Genomic DNA, 23,078 nt, shown 5'->3' on the forward strand with positions numbered 1-23,078 from the left:
TGTCAGTAACAAAGGACAGAAAGTGTTTCTTAGTGGCAACAATTGTGCTATGTCACTAAGCGGCACGCTTCTGTGTAACGGTATTAGTTTGCACGGAGCCTGTGAAGGGAATTCATACAACCTTTCATGTCACCAGCAAGGCGCACCTGCAACTGAAATAGAACCATTCTTTCAAAGACTCTATAATGGGAGTTACATTCTTATTGTAGACCGCAGATGCTGTAGTCTTATGCCCGGGACTCCTTATCTCGTCACTACGACGGCGAAGGTCAAGTGCTGTGGACGTTCTTTGTTCCCCAGCTCCTTTCCAGACAGGGAGGCGAGGGCATGGCCCAGTTTGAAAATTACTTCTATTCGAATAGACACTTTAAGCAGAATGAAAACAGTGCTTCTTCAGACGCCTACAAGGCTCACGTCATCAAAAGAAACGTATGATCTACAAGTCGCAAGGACGACTGCAGAGATACATACATTATTATCAACCAATTCCCCCGTACATTTCGCGGAAATCCTGAGCGAAATCTTAAATATTTCTGATACCACAGGAGTCTCAAAGGTATTTAAGACAGTATTTTCGATGGCATTAACACCATTCAAAGCCATACTGGGTATTTTTCCAGATTTCGTCCATTCGATTTTTGGCGGACTTCCCCTAATACTAGGACTAATTGCAGGAATCCTATTCCTAGTCCTTATTTTTCGATATGGCAACCCATGTCACAGATCAAACTCTCGCGACAATGGAAGATACGATCCTAGCCATTGGATACCGGGACCGGATATCAAAAATCCTGGGACTCTCCCGGCTTAGAGACCTGAACATGACTTGGTTTCTATCATTTCGACCAATGTGGCAAAGGTGTGTTTTACCTGTACTAAGGTGTCTGCTATGCGGAGAAGAATGCGTGTTAGACACCTGTCTGACGCTACAATCGGATGCGCCGGTGGATGCAGATACACTGTTGGTTCCTACCAAGGTTCACGCACTGTGCTGCCCTCAAAGGCTGCCAATTCTGATGACGGCATTCCTGGAATCTTCACCACTGCGATTGAAGAGTAGTGAAGTACGAGATGAAAGCAGCATCGAACAGGTACGACCTTCTGTCAGCAATGCAAATCAGAATGTCAATGCAGACAATCATGCGCATGAATGCATGGTTACCCCTATTTCCGACTTAGTGGAACTTTCCCATGAAGCTGTTGACAGTTTTTTCGAAAGCCTGAATGATATGATGTTCTCTCCGGAACAGAAATAGAGACTTTTGAGTAAACTCGCACACGGCGTGCCCTGAATTCGGCCTTCAACTTTAAAAATAAAGTCACATGAACAATTACAATCCAGTTCACGGACAGCAACTTTTTTCAGCAAGCCCTTAAAAAAATTTTCTATATATTTTTTCCCCGGGACACTGATCTTCTGCTTAAAGTAAGAATCTATTCCTAGAGAACTAAGATTTCTATTTTTTTAGATACTTTATAGACTTTATATAGACTTTAGCTGCCCGCTGGTATGTTCACAATATATTTTATGTGATGAAATGGTTTCGACTTTTTTTCTGTATAGCCATATTAAGAGCCATTTCATGTGTATTTCTCATATACCAACAAGCAATAATGCATAACAATGCGTGTTTACTTTTGCATTTAATTCATAGCTTAAGTGCATACAATATATATGACTGCATTTTTTCAGTATATTTGAAAATTTCAAAATGCATTTATGTATTTTGGGGTGGTAAGGTATACACTATACTCTATAGTATGTTGTACTATGTTATACTATGCATAGATTAGTAGATATGACCATAGTTAGCGTGGAGTGGGTGTCGTGTATTTCTATAGGTTCTGAATCGATCCCCCTATTCCTGACCATATTCTGGTTAACCTACCTAGCTAGTTAACTAACAGTCAGCCCATGAGGCAAGAAATCCCCCATGATGCAGATACCGTTATCTGACGCAGTCACACTACGGCACAGGAACGTGTTATCTGATTAGGTCATAACGCTTGAGATCTAATTAGACAAGCGACATTCCTCCAGCCCCTGATAAGGCATACGACGTTCTCATAACAAATCAAACCTATGACAACCTGGATAATCCGTGCGGCCATTGTTTTGATTTCACAGAGAACTTTAGTAAAGAATGTGCTAACGAGCAAGTCGTATGACATCTTTATTGACGTACCTATGTCCATCCTTACGTCAATCCCGGCACCTTTAAGGTATAAATATTGCCGACCTTGCCCTATGCAAACACACGCGTGGTGACAAGACGGAGCAGCCATACTTGCCGAAGCCGAGAGCAGAAGCAGACCCCGCAGGCAGCAGCCCCGCCTTCCTGACGCGCTGAGAGACGCGCTGCTATCTCAAACCGAGAGACCCAGCACCGGCGCTTCTGGGCAGCCCTCGCAGGCAGCCTGGAATATCGAGAGCAGAGAAAGAGATACCATTCCTCATTCATCCTAAATTCCAGGTACAGAACTGAATAACCCCTCCTAGAGAATTCTTTAGTTATTCACTTGGCAAAAACAAACTTAACTTAAACTGTAACTTTCTATTCCCGCCCACGTATTAGACTTAGGTCAGGTACACGGGGTAGGCGTATTTAGAAACACCAGTTGAGTACGTTTAGTCAAATGTATATGTGTATGTAAATATATTTTAATCATCTTAAACATCATATGGCTCAGAAACCATATCAATGTTTTTACAGTATTATTTTATACTATTGCTTTTAATGTATGCACTTTACTTAACTATAAGTATTGCAATAATATCGATCCATTTCTCTTGTACGAGAAAAGAGACTGATCAATAAATAACATCTTTTATTGAACACGCCCGTCTCCTCCTTTTCTCTACACTCTGATGAGACTAAGAATGCACGTACTGACTGAGTAAAATAATTGCCTTGTGCTCACACGACTCTTGAGATTGACTCTTGATTAGGGGAGAGCAAAGTTGTCATGTTCTATGGTTGTCAGAAACTAAATCCCTTCTTGTCTAATCAGGGGAGTTAATCCTTCCTTGAACATTCGAGAAAGTTTCTAGCGAACTCTGAGCTTAGCTGGCAAACCCAAAAATTAAGTCTAGTATCGACAGTAGTAGACCTAGTTAACGTCTGGCCTAGGCCTTTACTGCTGTAGGTACTATTCCAATGCGCAGAGCCTATTGGGAAAATAGGAGCTACACTACACAGATATTGGGAGTGGAGAGAGGCACTGTTCAGGGCAAAGAGATGCATTTAAAGGAGACCCAGGCAGAAAGAGGTGAAGCCCGGAAGAGACCAACGACAGGTAGGGGAAGGGGACAGGAAGGGTGAACACAGAGTGGGGAAGGGGAAAAGATGCAAGGGCAGGGAGAAGAGTGACAGAGGCGGTGAGAAAAGGGGAACAGGTATGTGAAATCCCCCCCCCAAAAAAGTGTGCGGAATGGGGGAAGGGAAACATGCATGTCTAGGACAAGCAGGGTTGTGCATTAAGTGCCGATTCTGTGTGCCAGGCACCGCCACAGCTCCGGCCCTCAGGCTCCGGCTCACATTTCACATTAGTTCCTGTCCAAGAGATTGTTATTATAGCTAAAAAAAAAAGAAAGAAAACAAGCACGCGAGTGGTGCGCGCGCGCCACAGCGAGCCATTTGTTTTGAATTATTGCGCACGAGTCTGGGCACGATCATTTAAAACACATGGTGCCCCTGCGGGTAACCACAAGCAATAGGCCACACACGAGCGTTCGTGTGGTGAGCTTTCTGAAGCCCCTTACAATACGTCTCGCAAAGCAGCGCTTGCGTGCTTCTAGGCGAGACCTAAAAAAGACTATTCCGGACCCAACCACTAGATGGCGGAATAATGCACAGCATGTGAATCCAGAAAAGGATTCACACTGCAAAACATGGCTGTTGTGTTGTCCGTTTGGATTAGTAGAGTTTGACCTGTTATGTGTGATTAGAAAGCCCTCAGGGCTAGAAAAACGGTGTTTATTTCTAGGTAATTGATGTGCGTCAGTGTATCTGTGCTGTTCCAATGTCCGTGTACTTTCAGTTTGTCTGTGTGTGCTCCCCAACCCTTGTGGGATGCATCAGTTGTAATGGTCATCGTTGGAGTTGGTGTCTTGAATGATCTCCCTAAGGTCACGTTTTAGGATTTCCACCATTGTATCTCCTTTTGAACTTTTGCTGTGACAACCAGTGCTTTAAATGGAAAACAATAAGTGCAGGTACTCACCAAAAGGAGCAGTGGGCGGAGTTTAGGGCGGGGCTAAGGGGTTGTATGCACGAAATCTGCATGCATTTTATCAACCACCTAAGGATTACATGCTGCTTCAGCCTGCCTTAAATCAAACCGGTGGCCTACAGCCCACAGAGCCATCTGTCCAGTCCTGGTACTCTTTTGTAACATGCACACGTCACTTTTCTCTTGTAACATACTATTTGCTACCTCTTACATTTTGTTTGCTTTAGATACTTGCGCAAGTGCCACCATTGCCTTATGTAACGTTTGTTCTTGTGCTGGAGTGTCTGCCATTAATTGTAGTACTATACCTCTACTTGTACTTTGTAAGCTTTTGTAACCTTCACACATCATTTTTTCCTCCTGTAATGTATCGTTTGCTACCTCTTCTATTTTGTTTGCTCACAATTGTCACTTTTGCCTCATGTAACTTAACGTTTGCTTTTGTAATTTGTTCACTTGTAATTTTCTCCTCATGTATCATTACTGTTCCTATTGTGAAGCGCTCTGACACCTTCGGGTAAAGTCCGCGCTATATAAAAACGCATAAAATAAACAAACAAGTCTCTCCTGGAACATTTGTAAACCGGAGTTAGGGCCAGAGCTGACAACGTCTGTACTGAGGAACCAGGTGCCAATCACCACATTCGATGAAATAGTAATCAGCGAGTGTGGAAGTGGAATGGGGAAACTGCGTCCCTCATCCTCCTGGACCTCTCCGCAGCGTTCGACACTGTCTGCCACCGCACCCTAGTACAGCGCCTCAGCAACATCGGAATCCAAGAGAAGGCACTGGAATGGATCATCTCGTACCTCTCCGGAAGAACACAGAGTCCGCCTCCCCCCGTTCAGATCCAAGGCCTCCGAAGTCATCTGCGGCGTTCCACAAGGATCATCACTCAGCCCACTTCAATGTCTACATCAGCCCCCTCGCAGCCATCGCACGCCAACACAACCTCAACATCATCTCCTACGCCGACGACACCCAGCTGATCCTCTCCCTCACAAACGACCCCGCCACCGCCAGAATCAGCCTACACGAAGGGATGAAAGACGTCGCCGAGTGGATGAGAACAGCCGCCTGAAACTGAACTCACACAAGACGGAAGTCCTCATCCTGGGATCATCGCCCTCCGCCTGGGACGACTCCTGGTGGCCCCCTGCCCTGGGCACCGCTCCCAAGCCAACGGACCACGCACGCAACCTGGGCTTCATCCTGGACTCCTCCCTCTCGATGACCAGACAAGTCAACGCCGTCTCGTCATCGTGCTTCAACACCCTGCGTATGCTCCGAAAGATCTTCCGGTGGATCCCCACCGAAACCAGGAAGACTGTCACCCAGGCACTCATCACCAGCCGACTGGACTACGGAAACACCCTCTATGCCGGAACCACAGCCAAACTTCAGAAAAGACTCCAACGCATCCAGAACACCTCCGCACGACTCATCCTGGACATCCCCCGACACAGCCACATCTCCGGACACCTGAGAGACCTGCACTGGCTCCCCATCAGCAAGAGGATCACGTTCAGACTCCTCACCCACGCACACAAGGCCCTCCACGACCTGGGACCCAGGTACCTCAACAACCGCCTGACCTTCTACACTCCCACCCGCCAGCTACGTTCCACCAGCCTCGCCCTCGCCGCCGTTCCACGCATCTGCAGAGCCACCACCGGAGGAAGATCCTTCTCCTACCTGGCAGCCAAGACATGGAACTCCCTCCCCATCCACCTCCGGCTGACCCAGGACCACCTTTCCTTCAGAAAGCAACTCAAGACCTGGCTCTTCGAGCAGCAGCAGACCCCCCCCCTCCAGCGCCTTGAGACCCCTCCGGGTGAGTAGCGCGCTATACAAATGCTATGATTGATTGATTGATTGAAGTGTGCAAGAAAGCAATTCAGATGCGTGGCGACTGTAAAAGCCTTCCCATACGTTCTTTTGTTATGTCCTGAATAGTGCCTCCCACCGCCACCCATTATATTTTACAGCCCCCTCTTAGCGCCCACTGTGAAAAATCTTTGGATAAGCAAATGACTCGGCAGACACACCCCTGCTCTAATTTACAAAGCAGCTCATGCTGGGTCCTGGTAACGAGCTCCTGTGATGGATTCCATGCAGTGCTTGAAAGGTGCTGCCGAAGTGTATAACTTGAGGGATAAAGGGAGCGCGCTGCCTCGGTTAAAGTCAGATCCCCATGAGTACCGATACTCTCTTTCTTCTAGAAAAAAGTGCCGGTACTCAAGGGGAGAAAATGAAGAAGTGCCGGTACTCAGTACCGGTGAGTACCGGCCCATTTAAAGCTCTGGTGACAACCACTAGTCCTCTCCGGTGGCTTGTGCCCACAACTGAGCATAGACCTAGGGACACCCATAAGAGGCAATCATCCCTGTGGATCGTGTTCCCACTGCAAGTCCATCATCCATACAGATAAGGTGGAACTAAATGGTATATCACATTGGATGAATGACCACGTCAACTGTAGAACTTCCAATGTGGTATACCTCCTGATCTGTCCTTGTCAAAAGGGATATATTGGAGAAACAGGCCGTGAAATGAGACTACGTCTTAATGAGCACAGATCGGCGCTCAAGAATAAAAAAAAGAATGCCCCACTGGTTGACCATTGGTCAACCGTAAACCATAAGGAGGATGAACTTAAATGGTTCATAATAGAAAAAATTAAGACATCAGCTAGAGGAGGTAACACAGACCTCAAACGCAAACAAAGGGAGCAATTCTTTATGTCCAAATTTCGCACATATCATTATGGGCTGAACAGTAGGGAAGAGTGGGAAAGAATGGTTAGATAGCATTGACCCACTAGCACCATTAGACCAACTTCGACCCATGTACCACAAAAGTGACGTTACTGTTAAGAATAAAACTATGTGTACACTGTTCCATCTCACATGAACTTGCTTTGATTCTTGCAACATGCGCACACTGTTCCATCTCATACCTAATTGACGCATTAATCAGAATGAATACATGAATTTGTTTTGACTTTTGCTATATGACCATGTCTCATAATAATGTATTGTACAAAATATTAAAATTGCATTAAATATTAAAATATACACTCAGGCAATTGAATAGACCTAAGTATTAATGACATACAATGAATAATGTGCCACATGAATTGGCTCACAACGCTGTACAAGAACGTTCCATTATTCACAGCCATATATATGGGATTGTCCATATATACATATTAATATACTTCTCATCCACCAACAAAATTGGCCTGATATCTAATAATAATGGCTTCGCTACAAAAAGAGCTGCATAATAGGAGCGTTCTTAACATGTTGATATGTATGTTTTGAATTTAATATAAATACCACAATTATTCAAAGTTTGCATGAAATGTTGTTATCTTTAGCATTCTGCGTGAATAAAGCAGCAAAATCATTTGAATTACAGGTATAACCAATCAAATGTCATACACATGTAATATCATGAGAAAAAGTAAAAACACGGTAGTCTCCAAATAAGCAGAGATCTATCGCAAAAGTTACGAACTACGAAAATGGCGCGACCCCACAAAACTAAAAGTAAATAGTGTATTCGAAAAGACACTCGCTAAATATAAATGTTGCAACTTCGCAACCCGGCGGCATTTGCCCCTCCAATTTTTTGTGCACTCGGTAAAGAACATAATCCTGGTGCAACGGCAAATATAAATATACGTTCTGATTGGATAACATTATTGTGTCCAACGACGTTTCCGTGGCGACGGAGCGGCAGCTAAACAAAGTCCTACGCTTATGTCGAGGCAGTAGTACCGGCCAGATAAAAACTACTAAAATGGCGCGGAATACGCCCGTTACCAAACGGGACACAGGTGCAATCTATCAACCTGTTTACTTTAATTTTCGCGGGTATAAATCCTGCCCCCGTGCTCCACCGTCCATACTGACTCTGGAGACCGGGGAGACCAGGCAGACCGCGCGCACAAGATTATACCGAGGTGAGACTTAACTTGTCCATATGGAAACGAATTCTCACGCTAGTGACCAAGCTAAAAGGGACTTCTGACCCCCTCCTAATTTATTTTTTTTTTTAAATTATGGTTTTAAAACTATGTGGCTACATTCAAGCGGAGCACTATTTTTTCTAAATTTTGTTAGATTGGTGTGCTCAAAAAACTCCTAATCACTACAATGTCATGTTAATGTAGTCCCAAGAGAGCTTTAGTAATACAGCATTCCACCGCTTTTACCAAACCCGGCCGGGTGGCAAGCTCAGAAAAATCTAAAGTCGTGTTAACATTGTTCCAACAGAGCCCAAGCAGCACTATATTGAACACGTGCTCGTGCTCCATACTGACTCTGGAGACCAGGGAGACCAGGCAGATTGTGTGCAGAATTTTTAACTTAGGTAAGATGTTGCCCATTAACACTAAGTTACATTCCTGTGTTTTGTACCAAGCCACTCTCTGCCACCTACTGTTTATCAAGATTATTGCTGCATCCAGATTTTTAAATAAATTTGATAAAACCATGTTTTTGCATAAAAAGAGCTCTAGTCAAATTTAATGCTTTGCAAAACTCGGTCCAAACTTATGTATAACAACCCTTCTATAGATACGCGCTTGTTCACAACACGGGCTGTATAGTATGAGACCATAGCAGATACATACTTACTATATAGCAAAATTCTTTGTTGCTACTCTCTATCTATAGATGTGAAGTCTGCCTAAAACAAGCAATAGACTTGCAAGAAGGCTCCCGAACGACCCAAGCCGACCTATACAAAAAGTAGGCGCCTTGAGGAATGTCCATCTATACTCCTGGTATCCCACGTTGTTACCAAGTAAGCATTACCGTATTTAAATTATCACTATACGTACCACACAAAGAGACGTATGTAACATGGAATATTATTGTTACCTTAGATCCTCTAGATTGAACAAACGGAGGAGAATACACAAACTAAAGGATATTTTCGCTCCAGGATCAAGACTGGTAAAGCAAATCAAAAAAGCTTGAAAAGTAAGAGACTTTGACCACTAATAGCCATGACCCTGTACGTAGTGAGATAAATATGTTTCTGTGTTTAAAAAAAACAAATCCTCAAATACTTTGTATTAATTTATGTCAAATATGTTTCTTTTAGATTTATGAAGTTTTAATCATTAGTCCTGAAGAAGGTGTCTTATCCAACTAAGCACCGAAACGCGTCGACAACAGTGTTCTTTTATTATGTTTTCTAATGTTTTTATACTGTAAAATTTGGAAGAAAAGTATATGTATGTACTGATGATGATATTGTATGGAAATTTTTTTTTTAGCATTTATACTTGTGTCTTCCTCTCTTAATAAATATGACTTTTTGATATAACTTTGTGTTTATATGTATATATAATTTTGAGGATATTGTAATACACCTACAAGTCAAACTGTTTCACGACAGGTGTCTGGTACTATTGGCTGGATCTACTATACGAGAATTATAAAATAACCACAGAAAGGAATCCCCCTTTTTTTATTGTGCCCATTTGTTGCAGATCCATTCCGGGATGGGATGCATGTGTAATCTTGCATGTTAAGAGTGGTATGCACGATTCCATCATACCCATCAGTTTCGTGACAGTCCTCACTGTCAGAAATTGATCGCTCAGGTAGAGGTGAGTCTGCTCTATTATCACTTTTACTCTTCTTAGGACTGGATATGCTTGTTCTTTCCTTGACTTTACAGTTGCTCCCAGGAACACCTTTTTCCTTTTCTGGTTTTGGTAATGACTTCCTGTGGTTTATTCTGAAACCCAGGCGTTGTAGTGTGGCGATCACTGTATAAGTATCTTGGTAGCATTTTCTTTTGATTGTGCCACTATTAGCCAATTGCCCAAGTACGACTAGACATGAATTCCTAGTCTTCTTAGATGGGCTGCTACTGCTGCGAGGCATTTGGTGAAGACCCTTCGGCCGTGGGGCTCACTTTATGCTGAATGGTAGCACTCTAAATTGATAATACACTTTGTCCAATACAAATCTAAATTATTCTTTGTGTTTTTGGTTCATAGTAAGCGTCTTTTAGATCTAAGGTGGTTATATAATCCCCTTTCCTTAGGAGTATTATTTCTACTTGGAGTGTTGTCATCTTGAAATGTTTTCTTCTTGAAGCATTTTGTACGAATGAATTTGTTTAGGAATCCAAGGTCTAGGATTGGTCTCTGGGTTAGATCTCGTTTCTGGGTTAGGAAAGGAGGTGAATAGTTCTTTGACTTCTTTACTCAGCTGTATGATCTCTTGACCTCCAAAATCATTTTGTTTTTTTGGTTTTGGTAGGGTGCTGAGGTTTGTGGTGGGTCTGCGAGTAGTTCTATGCAGTATCCATGACGTGTTATGTTCAAACGCCAACTGTCTGAGGTGATTTTATTCCCACTCCTGTGGGTAATTTCCTATTCTGCCTCCCACTGCTGTTTTATGGTGATATGTGGTGTTGCACACGTCACTTGCTTGTTGTTCCTCCCCCACCTGGGAGCTTGGGCTCTTCCCCTTCCTAGTCAGGGAAGGACTGCCTTGCAGGGTGTTGCCACTGCTGGGATGTGGTTTGTTGCATGGCATGGTGCGAGATGCCCTGTGGTTGCTGCTTTTGTTTGCCAGATGTGACGGGCGATCTGCCTGTGGGCTTTTGGGATACGGTTCCTATTCTCCTACATGAAACCTTGAATTGTACTGGCTCCATTGCCTTCTCGTTGTCCTTGAATTGGTGAAGGGACTCCTTCACCGCCTGTCCAAACTGGGCACCTCCTGTTACCATCGCATAAATTATTATGGCTTGTACCTCTAACTTGAATTTGAACACTCGGAGCCAGGCATGCCTTCTTAGTGTGGTTCCGGTGCACATCTGCCTGCTGGCAGTGTCTGCTGAATTTAGGCAAGTATTAGCAATGTTTCTCCCCTCTTGCATCACTGCCTTTGCTCTCTTTCTTTTCTCCTCTGGGAGGTGTTGCATGAGGGACTTCAACTCGTCCCATTGTTGATGTCCCAGGCCTCTAAAAATCTTATTAGACCTGCAGGTCTAGTGAAAATCTACTCAACCTAATAATAATGCTCTTGATCCATAAACTGGTTTCTAATTATGTGATCCTGGGCAAGTATTTTAATTCACTGAGATGCCATTTTCTTCTTTATCACAAACGAGAGCACTTTCAAATATGTGAGATCAGCATGTTTGCTGTACAGAATACTCTTGTTTGATTAAATAGACTAAACTTTTGCTCTCTATATAATACAAATATAGCCACATATAGGATACACATGACCGCTGACTTGTCTCTGTTCATTAACCGCATTGTCATCAGTGCAGGGGCAGGAATGTTTATCAACTCATGTTTAAAAACGGTCACTTTTAATAAATACATAATAAAGCATAAAGCAGCTACACACTGACATTCACAATCAGCAGATTTTACATTGAAATGCCCACTGAATTTCCCACTGACATGTGGTTTAAAACTATATAGTGTACAATGTCTGGAAATTGAGTATCTACAAGTATTGGTCATTTTTGCATCACCAAGTAAAGTGTTCTGATTGGTTTTGCTCCTATGTAAATATTTTTTGATTCACTCTTCTGAATTGCAAAAGAAGTTATTTCATGATTCCGGATATATTTTGAAATAATTGCACTATTCATTTACAAGCTGTTTAAATGCTGTGTTAAAAACAAAACCTGACATTGTGTAGTTTATTGTCAGACAACTCACTTGACAAAAAAGCACTAACCATAATAAGAGGAAAAAAGAAAGCACTATTTTCCAGGAACAAATAAGCAACAATTAGTAAAAAGACAAACTGACTTTTAACCTCTGTCCTTGAACAAATGTGTTAAGACAAAAACAAAATTTAAAGGCGTCTTTATTTCTTATTCACTTTCTGAATGAACAGAAGACCTGTTCCTTCCAGTTTAAGTTAACTAGCCAGCACAGACAATTAAATGCTAAAAATAACTCGACCTGATAAAATCTCACTCGACATTGTGAGTGTGCGGGTGAATTTTTCGAGACCTGTGTCCGTACCTATTCAAGAGGGCGCTGAAGGTGGCAATCCTCCATTGAGTTGCTGCCTCCCTCTCCATTTTCTTTCCAACTAGGTCCAGTCTCTTACTTTCCTTTTCAGGTGGTAGACCGGTGGATGTAGCAACGTTGTTCCTGGTGGTTACAATAATTATTGCAGGAAAGATTCCCTGGATGTATTTAGGGTCTTGAGTAGATTGTTTGTATTTCTTCTTTACTCTGAGAATTATGGCCCTTGCATTGGCTGGTTGCCGGAATGCATCCTTCCCGTGGTCCAATATGCTGGGGAGAATAGGTAAGTATAGGTTCCCAGTGTGTGAGGGCATTAAGGTTTCCAGGAGAAAGCATGAATCTCCTTTCCACTCCTTTAAATAGACCCCTTATGTCTCAGCCGCCCTATTGATGAGGCTGTTGTAGAGGGATAGGTCTGCTGGTGTAGATGGCCTAGAAGGGTAGTTATCTACTCCTTATGGGGATTTGGCGTAGAGATCGTGCCACGATTCTTCGTCGAACCCTGTAGCTTCCTTGGCCTCCTGGAGTTCGTAGAACTCTTCCTGCTCCTCTTAATGAGGTTCTGGAGTTGATGGTGTCTCCAAAGCAGACTAGTCCTCTTCGAACTCGGTCGACGCCTTGGCAGGAATACAGAATTTCCCCAAGGAGTGAAACTCCTTCGTTTGCAGGAGGGCAGCCATTTCAGCCTTGAGCCTTCATTTCTTGCGTTCAACTTATAGTGCTTCTTGTTCGGTGTCGAGCAACAGCCTCTTCCTTGGCGTTGACAGCTCTACCATCTCCATAAACATGGGCTTCTCTCTCGCTCTTGAACGGATGGCGACTACACACAGGAACTTCCAGTGTGACGTTTGACGTCACACAGGGGATGGACATACCATCAAATGGTGGTCGATAATGAACACACAAAAAATAGATGGAAGAATAATGCACAGCATGTGAATCCAGAAAACTATTCATGCTGTAAAAGATGGGGTTCAGGGTGCTGTTTCTGGCGTGGGTTCACCAGCTGTACACAGCACCTTTGGCTAGAGTGCAAGTTAATAGGACATTGTCAAGGGAATTTCAGCTAAGAAGGGGTGCTAGGCAGGGATGTCTGCTATTGCCCCTGTTATTTGCCTTGGCCATTGAGCCCCTAGCGGAATTGGTCCGGAGGATGCCCTGCTGGGCCTGTGTTAGGACCCCGAATGGGAGGATGCGATCTCCCTTTATGGCCACAACCGGCTGGCCTGGCTGACCCGCTGCAATCCATTCTCCGGGTGCTGAGAATCCTCAATGTCTTTGCTAGCTACTCATGAATTAAGAAAAAATGGCCTAAGTCAGTGGCATATTCACCCAAGATTGGTATTTCCCCCTGCAGTGGTCAGAGTCTGGTTTTCAGTACTTCGGCATCTAAATTACTTAAGAACCTAGCGACTTTTAGGGTTAAGATCGGAAGGGGTCACGAGGTCACTATAGAGAGGATGTGACCAGGGGGAGGAAGCTGCGGTTGTCCCTTGTCCCTCATAAGTAGAGCAGCACTCTTCAATATGAACTAATTACCTAAATTCCTCTATGTCATGCAAAATACACTGTACAATATCCTGGAGGATTTTTTTTTCTTTTCTTCGGACAGTGCAATCAACTACTAGGACATTCCTGTGGGACGGGGTTTGCCGTAGGATAGCATTATATACTCATGCGAGGCCCAGACAAAGGGGGCCTTTCTTTGCCCAATCTGAAACTCTACTCCTGGGGCAACACATCTGCAAGTGGTTAATGAGTAGGCATTTGCGGACCAGCATTACCTGTCCTTTCTTTGACTCAGGGGGCTATCCGAGGGCCCTCTATGGACAAGCTGCAGTGCAGAAGGGTCCGGCCTCCACAGCCGGAATGGTCCAGGCTTGGAGGAAGGCAACCACATGGAAGGGGACAATCACCCAGCAAACGAAGCTGTGGGATGCAGACGCGCATGCAGAATTAGGACGACTGGAGGGCTTCGAGCAGTGGGATTTTATTGGAATATTTAAGGATGGGGACTTATGGGGGGGGGGGAAACAGATGTTCTCCTTTAAGCACCTCCAAAAGCAATACGAATTAGCAGAGTCCCAGAGATTTCAGTACTTGTAGGTTCGACATGCCCTTACCAAATGCACCGAGCACCTCAGGAAAATGAAGGAAGAAACTCCTTTGGAATATAGACTTCTGGCAGCCCCACTTCAATTCCATGCGGTGTCCATCATTTATGCCACCTTGGTTAGGAACTGCATGCAGCCTTTGGACAAGTTGAAGGGTAGTTGGGAGCGGGACCTGGGCTTACTGGAGGATGCGTACTGGACAGAGAGATGCAGGTACCAGAGAGAGGTGGCAATCGGGGCTGGCTTTCGCCTCATATAGCTTAAAATATTGTGCAGAGTATACTATACAAGGACAAGACTTCATGAAATGGGCAGACTTCCCAATGACAGGTGTCGGAGGGGCTGCAGACAGAGGGGATCCTGGTGCACACCCTGTGGGAGTGCCTGAGACTGGAGGCATATTGATGGACCAGACAGGGACGTCTGGAAAAGGTAGTGGGGGCTCTGGTTGCGCTGTCATCACAGATGGTATGTCTGGGCATCTGGGGGGAACAGACACTCCAGCACTACTCCCTTCTGTTCGGTAACACTGCATTGATGATGGCTAGAAGAAACATTGTTCAGGCTCGAGGTACATAGAGGCCTCCTAGCTCAACCTGGTAGATGCAAAACATTGACTGGGGTATGCTAGCGGAGCAGAATATGCATCTGTCGCGGAGCTTCCCGAAGAAGTTTGATAAAATATGGGGCCCGTAAGAAAGGAGATGAGAGAGAATGAGGACTGACCGGTGGAATGGCCGGGTGCTCCGAGGCTGCACAAATGGAAGGAGGAAGGGGAACACATGATGTGGTTGGAAGGGTTCTGTCTACCTCATGCTTGCTGCCTGTTTTGAATGGAACACTTTTGCAACCACATTGCCAAGTTACACTGGTGATGATTTATATGTCATCTCTTCTACACTGTTATTTGTGAATAAAATGTTCTAAAACATATTAATTTTTTTTTTAAAGACACAAGATAATTGCGTGGCCAAGCTCCCAAGCTATAACAGATTTTAAATCGTCCAAAACAGTTATTTAGTTGCAATCCAGTTTCAAAACCCATGCCCTAACACCATTACTGAAGCGATCTGGTGGTAGTGTGTTGAGTTGGGTTTCAAGATCAATTTTCCCTGCAAGAAGAGTCTCTCTTTACTTAACGCCTCTCAAGTTAAGGATGGCGCTCTTAGACAGTGGTACTTTCTAAAACAAACACATACAGTAACAGCATTGCGACTCTAGGAACCAAAAATAATAGTCACAGGTGAGTGACTTGCACTCTGCTGCCAGAGGTGGTATGGGGTGCTCACAAGTTAAAAGATGGTATAGAAATTGACTGTAGTACGAACAAACTAATGACAACAACTGCAACAAAGAATATATTACTGAAGAAAAAGGCATCACAGAACCTATCTACTGAAAGAAAGATCAGTCTGATTTTGAAGAGACACCTAATGGCATAGAGAGATTAACACAAACTTTCTACAGCATAAGCTTTTGCATATACATTGGTATTAAAAGAAAGTGCGCCCAACTTAAGTCTTTATGGGCCACATTTGTAGACTACCCACATAAGAGAAACCTACATACAAGTAATCTACAAGGACTGGAACTGCATTTTTAAGAGTTAGCAAGAAAACCTAGCAAGGAGCCATCTCTCTTGGACCTACACTGGACACGCTTGGTTTACAATAGTCTTGTTAAACAAGTGGACACTGCAGCACATTTCATTTATATACAATGTGGAGCTCTGGCATGCCACTACATCCAGAATGAGGCTTGATCCAAAGTCCTACAACCTAATGCTACAACTGTGGACGTCATCCTCTTTCTCTGTATCATATGTATGTAAAGAGAGAAGAGGACCATTACATTTGTGCATATGCTCGGTTTTCTCAGTGGGTAAATTAAACTGTGACCCTTGTACTGTGCTCGGGACTCTAACACAACAGACATTCCAAAGAGATTTTTTTATGAGCATGAACGCAGTCAACACTGTCTTAACCTCAAGCACATGCTGGCTGAGTCAGATATTGATGGTGAAAAGTAACATTGTTTAATGTGGATTTTAAAAACACAAAGCAGAAAACCCATTGTGAAGAAACTGTCAAAATTCAGGAGACATTAGAGGAACCCATGTAACTAGGTCTACTTTTGACACCGACGGTAGAAACAAGATATTGCCAGTGTGTTTTTATGCTAGAGCTACATCTGACTTAAATCAATATAGCTCATTTGCAGGGTCGATACAGCTCTGGATATTTGACACAAGAGGCTATCCAAATTAAATGAAAGCATTCTCTAACTTAGTAACAGAGAAGAGAGTTGATCCTGAGGGTGACGTCAAAGGAGATAACAATTTTAGGCACCAAACAAAAACAAAACTTCACTCGGAACAGAGACAAATTGCATTTTTCACAAACTGCTGTGGTATAAATATTGCTTTTTCGGAGGATAGAAAGAAGAATGCGATCGATAGTATTATACTTTTTCTTACCTTGCAGCTCCCAGACTTTCAGTGGTGCCATCTCATTGGTGCTTTCAACCAGGTGATTTCGCAGTTCTTTTAACTGCTCTTTCAGCTCAGGGTACAACTGCCTGAAACAAAAGAACACACCATAAGAAGGTAACCTTTGTAAGAACATTTGAGCTTTCAAGTTAGAATTTCCAAGAATGAGATGGCTATAGCACGACTATTCCAATGCACTCTAAAAGCTGCAGCATGAGCAGTCATGCAAATCTCTTATGAGAGAACTGGATTACTGTGCCAAAGAGGTTGAAGTCTATGAAGAGTTGTGCACCAATTAATTGGATGTACACTTCTCACACCCATTTGTGAACATGTTCTCTTCCTACAATGTTTATAGTGATGTACTGTAGGCATGGCTCCTTCTGAGCTGGAGCACTCTGAAAGGGAGCACAAGATTTTGGTGAGCCAATGCACTGTCTCGATAGGATGAAAGAAAGACTTTTCATGGGTTGTAGAGCAAACATAGGTATTGCATGCTCTAATTTAAAGGAAGGCCCATCTTGTTAGAGCCACGGTCTAGAATATCTTAATATCTCCTTCTCTGGAGAAATGAAACTGAAATAATTAAACTGCTGTATTTTTCTAGAATTGGAGAACGAACCCACTCACAAAGAAGCGAAAGCAAGAAGGTGGCATCATGGAAGGTCTCCGCCTTAAAGGATGGAGCTTTACAAGTCAATATAGACCAGAGGTAAAGAACTAGCTTTAAATGCATAAGGAAACAAATATTGTCATTGCTCTGCTGGTGGGGGCTGTCTGATTCTTCTTTACTGCCCTGCATTGCTCTGGTGGGACTCTGAGTCCCAGGGTACAACAGCATCCGAATCCGCCGCAGCTGACATGGGAGAGGTGTGGCCATTGCACATACAGTGCTGCCTCGCCCCTCAAAGTGAGGGACACGTCTGGGCCCATCCGCGCCCATCATAGCCCGGAAGAGGTTGGGCCACCCCACTAAGGACATCATTTTAGACAGTAAAGGTACTGTGTGCGCCCCTGCGTTTGATTGCTTGGAGCCATAGAGGGGCTAGTTTTTTGGTCACTTGGAACCACCAGACTAATTCCGTATTTATTGCGTTTTTACAACAATTGCACAGTAGGGTGTCGCCCTGAGCTTAGCCTAAAGGATGGCAATGGGAAAAATTAAAACTGCTGATGGTGGGGCTGTGGTGGTGTGGACGAAAGCACTAAAGCACGCTGGGGTGAAACGCGTGCTCGATCGCATTGATAGCCATTTGGTGGAATGTGAGGACATATTAGACCACCTGAGCACGCTTCTATTCATAGTTTGAAGGAATCCTGTGCAGGCCCTAACACACAAAAATGCATTCTACAAATCTAATATACGAAGCCAGAAGGCAGGGAAACCCACGCCAGTCATCAATGAAACATCACATATACTCAGCTGATCCTAGGCCTACCCAATTATGAAGTTACTTGCAGCAATAGGTTCTCACCCCTTCAATGTATAGTTGATGACTTTATAACTATGGAAGAGCGGGAAGGGGTGCCTTCCCATCGAGCGCGGGACCACCTTTTCCTGATTCAGACATCATTAAGATCACTAGTGACCTAAGAACGGACATGGACGTTCTTAGGTGTACGATAGGAGGCTTGCAAGGGGTGGGGGGGCAAGAGTGCAAACAAAGGCATTGTACCCACAGAACAGCAAAACACCAGACACACATAAACCCTCCCAACCACACAGGGTGTCCTTCCATCCCCCTAAGAGTCAAACATACAAGCACACATAGAAGTTGTACAACAACAAAAAAGGGTCTGTTTTCAGTGGAAAAATTTGATGTGTGCAAGTTGTGTTTCTTTGGCCCTTTGCATACCCCCACAAGTGTGGCACCATTTTTATTGGAAGACTTCGGGGAATACAGAATAGTAGAACAAGTGTTACTACCAATTGTAATTCTCTGCATTTGTGCCTTCCAAATGTAAGTCAGTGTGTAAGAAAAAAAACATTTTGGGAAACGCCCTCCAATTCACATGCAAGCATGGGTACCCACAAATTCAGGGATGTGTAAATAAGGACTGCTTATAAACTCCATATTGTGAGCTCATTTCGGAAATGCATAGGTTTGCTTGATACCTATTTTTCACTCTTAATATTTTACCATATGAATTGCCCCATACCTGTAACACCATGAAAAACCACTGCAAGTTGCATTTCAGTTATTGGCACTGGGCACTACGAGTTCTCGTAAAACCCAAAAACACTATATAACCACGCAACCAGAAGGGTCTAGCAGATTTAATGGTATATTGCTTAAGTAAATCTGCCATTGTGACTAGAAGGCAAGTGAAGCAAATCACTGTGGCATGCTGTGCTATGTAAAAAAATAAAATAAAAAAAATAAAAAGATGTTGCAAGCGAGCGTGTCATGCCTGCAACAGCAGACATGCGAAACTCATTAAACGAAATAGTGCTCGGAGGCAGTAATTAAAGCCACAGAGCAACAACACATGTAGAAAGGGTGTCCTCATGGGAGGTTACAAATGAAGACAAGGCGGAACTAAGGAGGGACTAACAAACCTATTTCCAAATAAGAAGCCCGCATTTACTAAGGACAATGGCACAAGCCAATGACAAATATGGGTGGAGAATGGGCGGGGCTTCAAGTGCATATTCCAATACAGCATGTCTCGCAGAGCAGCGCATGCTCTGCGCAGGCTCGACCTAAAAAATTATCAAGACCGTCCACCAGTTTTTTAAGGGCCAACTAGGGCATGCGAAGATTTACTGCAAGTTTTTAGGCCAAAACTATTGATGTTGATACTGTAATTGTATTTATATAGAGCCTACTACCCCTGACGAGGCATCGAAGCTCTTTTCTCAGAGTAGCACGCTCGTCTGGAACTCATAAAAGTTTAGTGGTGGGTTAGTACAGGGAAATAGGAATTAATTTGAGCGGTGGACATGCGAGTCTGTTAGTTGGATTGAAAAGGATAGTGGATAGACAGAAGAGGGAAGGGTCTAAAAAGTGTTTATTGGGAGATCATGGTAGTAAGACCCCTGATCAGGCTTCAAAGAGCTTTTTTCACCAAGTAGCACGCTGCTCCGGAAGAAGACATCAGTTCAGAATTTCAAGTCTTGACTGATTGAAAGGCCCTATATCATGCCTCTTCTTATCGTAAGTGTCACAACCTTAATTAGCGCTGGTACTGATCCAGACAAGAGTCCAAACAAAGTTAGCAGTGTGTTCTACAACACATATCTCGACGCAGAGCAGATCACATCTGTAAAATGTGCACATGGATGCGAGTTGTCTTTGCTGGCGTACGGGGGGGGGTGAACAGGAATGCCTGCTGTTGGTTTACTGGTAAAGTTAACCCCCTAACGATTGTACACCATAAGGAACATAGGGAATAACACTGAATGCTTGCTATGTTAACCATAAATACAAGCAAGGCTTGGCCTTGGTGTTTGCACGCAAAGGTTTGGCCACAGAAAGCCAAATTGTCAAGCTGGCAGCTTTGGACTGGTAAGTAAACCAATACAGAAAGGGCTAAAGAACAAAGAGGTCAGTGCGTGAGCTACAAGGAGACCAAAAAACGGGACCTATGTGAAACTTCACTTGTGTACAGGGCTTTAAGTGGAATGAAACAGGGGGATGGGCTAAAAAGGGTGGGCCTATATAACTAAGGGTCTGATGTAAACAAATAAACTAAGATTCCCACAGAGTGCCACTCTACCCTCACATTTGCATAGAATCACAACTGCAACTGGCATACATGACCAATGCTCTGTGCGCCTTACAGAGAGGCCAAGGATTGGATCGCCATGTATTTATTTATTTGCAGTTTTTATATAGCGCACACTGAACCAGAGGGTATCGGAGCAGTTTACTTGAGCACCAGTTACGTCACTCAAGGAAGCATTCATTTCTCTTATGCACAGGAAGATTAAGTGATTCGCCCAGACTCACACTTCGAAGAGCAGTCACTCATCTGCTGGGGTGACCAGATTTTGGCATTAAAACCTTTGACATTACACAAAACATCAAAGTAGGACTGACATTTTGCATTAACCTGGGCAATAGAATGACTTAATCGACAGAGCTCATCAGCATAGAACCACAGACAATGAGGCGCTAAGTGGAATTAATGCAACTTTTACAGACAGTATCATCTGTGTTAATTAAACTGTGTTCTAATTTATTTATTTACTTCTAAGGTTTTATATAGCGCTGGCTGGACCCGAGGGTATCAGAGCGCTTTACATGTTTTTTTTAGAGGAAAAAAATTGTGAAATAACATTTGTATAATGAGTTTGCTTCAACGCTTTCAGTTCCACAGGGTACGTAGGGCTCTACAACAACAGCTGGAGGAAGACCTAAGCGAACCCCCTGAAGTTAAATAACTATCATACATTATTAAAACTAAATCTCCCCGTAAGCTCGTCTCCACCTTATACAAGTTGGCAATGTCTCACAGAGCAAATCAGTATACAAAGGCCAGGATGGCCTGGCAGCGGGATCTGGACATGCCTATAGACGACGCCATGTGGTCTTATTGCTGCATCAACACAAAACGCATATCGTTACACGGCAGGCACAGGCTTATACATTTCAAATACATTAATAGGGTTTATTACACACCGGAGAGATTGCAGAGATACGAGCTAAGGGACGAGGCGACCTGCGAAAGATGTCACTCCCCCGTGGCGGATTTCATTCTCTTGGCATGGGAATGCCCGGGCATCTCCCAGTATTGGGTTAAGGTGTTCCGGGAACGGAGCGTCATAGTTGGGCTCGAGATTGTCCCCGATCCCCCCGTGGCCCTGCTAGGCTACTCTAAACGGTTACCGAAAGCAGCCCGCAGACTAGTGGACATGGGCCTACTGATGGCAAAACGTGGGGTGGCAATGTGTTGGATGAGGGGCCCATTGCCTACAATGACACAGTGGTTGCATGATGTCCTCTATTGTTGTACGCAATCAGAGAACTGTAGCGAACTGCTAACCCCCTCGGAGCAGACCGAAGAACTTCTGGGGTTTGTACACTACATACTTGAACAGTAAAGCTGAGAGTTCGACGGAGGGGGCAACGACAGAACCTGCAGAAGGCACTGACACCCTCACTACATAAGGGACAAAGCACTCGCATGAAACAGTGCACACACGGCATGTAGGGATAGTAGTCGAGCCCCACACTTTACAGGGTGCGGAGGGCGAGGTGGGGAGACATATTGAGGTCAGAGACATTCGGGGGTGGGACCAGGTATAGATTCATAATCGGAGGGCGGTTCTGTGGTTACATGCCAACACACCCAGTGAGGGTCCAGACAGTGGCAAGTGGTGCTGACATCTCTTTGTTGGTTATATTTTTTTGTAAAATAGCTATATTCACTGATCAGCAGCAGACACAGCCTAAGTAATAACGAGTGCCAATATAATTACATGTGGCGCTGCCTCGCCTCCGGGATGTGGGCGACAATGCTGTGTATAGCGCCTTGGTTTTATGAGCTGCCGGCCCCCCTGGGTTGTAGGCATATGGCTGTGTATTTCAATGACAATTATTTTTTGCAATAAAAACGGTTTAAAAAAAAAAAACATTTGTATAATGAGGTAGCATACACAGTCGCGGCTGGTGATATTTCAAAGTGGTGGGGTGCTGCTGAGGAAACAAAACCAAGGACAGCAGCCCTCTAGAAGTGTGAGTATGTGGGCTGCTTCGAGGAGGAGGAGGAGGAGGAGGCGGGCCATGGGACCTGAGCTGGCTTTTACCGACACCCCTTGCTGGCTAAAGTGCAGCGTCAGTCTGCTTATCTGCTTCCAGTCGCGGACAGCATTATGGGCGGGGGGGGTGTGTGGGGATAGGGGGGGTAAGAAATGGGGTCGTCGCGCCGCGGAGGGGATGGGCGGGAGGGGTGTAATGGAAAAAAAAAAGTAAAACTAACCGTCCCTAGACTCCCGCCGTCCTGCTCTTTGAATTCCTGCAGTCATCAGGAAGGCAGCCTCCCTCCCCTCCACCAATCACAATGGCAGCGTTGTGATTGGTGAGGCCGCTGCCCCACCTGGGTCATTTCTTAGCAAGCATAGAGAACAGGGAGAGTGGGCGGTGTTGCTCGAGGGCAGGGGGGAGTGGCTTGCCCACTGTTGTTCATACTGCCTGTTTGGGCAGGCAGTATGAACAGTGGGCAAGCCACTCCCCCCTGCCCTCGAGCAACACCGCCCTCCCC

The 23,078-nt window shown here is 44.3% G+C and overlaps 1 protein-coding gene across 2 annotated transcripts in view; it reads right to left on the reverse strand.

Moving 5' to 3' along the window:
- The window catches only part of UGGT1 (UDP-glucose glycoprotein glucosyltransferase 1), an 822,704-nt gene that overhangs the window by 662,664 nt on the left and 136,962 nt on the right, over nucleotides 1-23,078 (reverse strand). For both annotated transcript variants that reach the window (XM_078666074.1, XM_078666073.1), the window contains exon 9: nucleotides 16,860-16,960. In XM_078666074.1, the coding sequence (XP_078522200.1) occupies nucleotides 16,860-16,960 (101 nt within the window). The remainder of the gene's footprint in view (nucleotides 1-16,859; nucleotides 16,961-23,078) is intronic.

The sequence above is a fragment of the Lissotriton helveticus genome, chromosome 11 (genome assembly GCF_964261635.1).
Source record: "Lissotriton helveticus chromosome 11, aLisHel1.1, whole genome shotgun sequence".
NCBI lineage: Eukaryota > Metazoa > Chordata > Amphibia > Caudata > Salamandridae > Lissotriton > Lissotriton helveticus.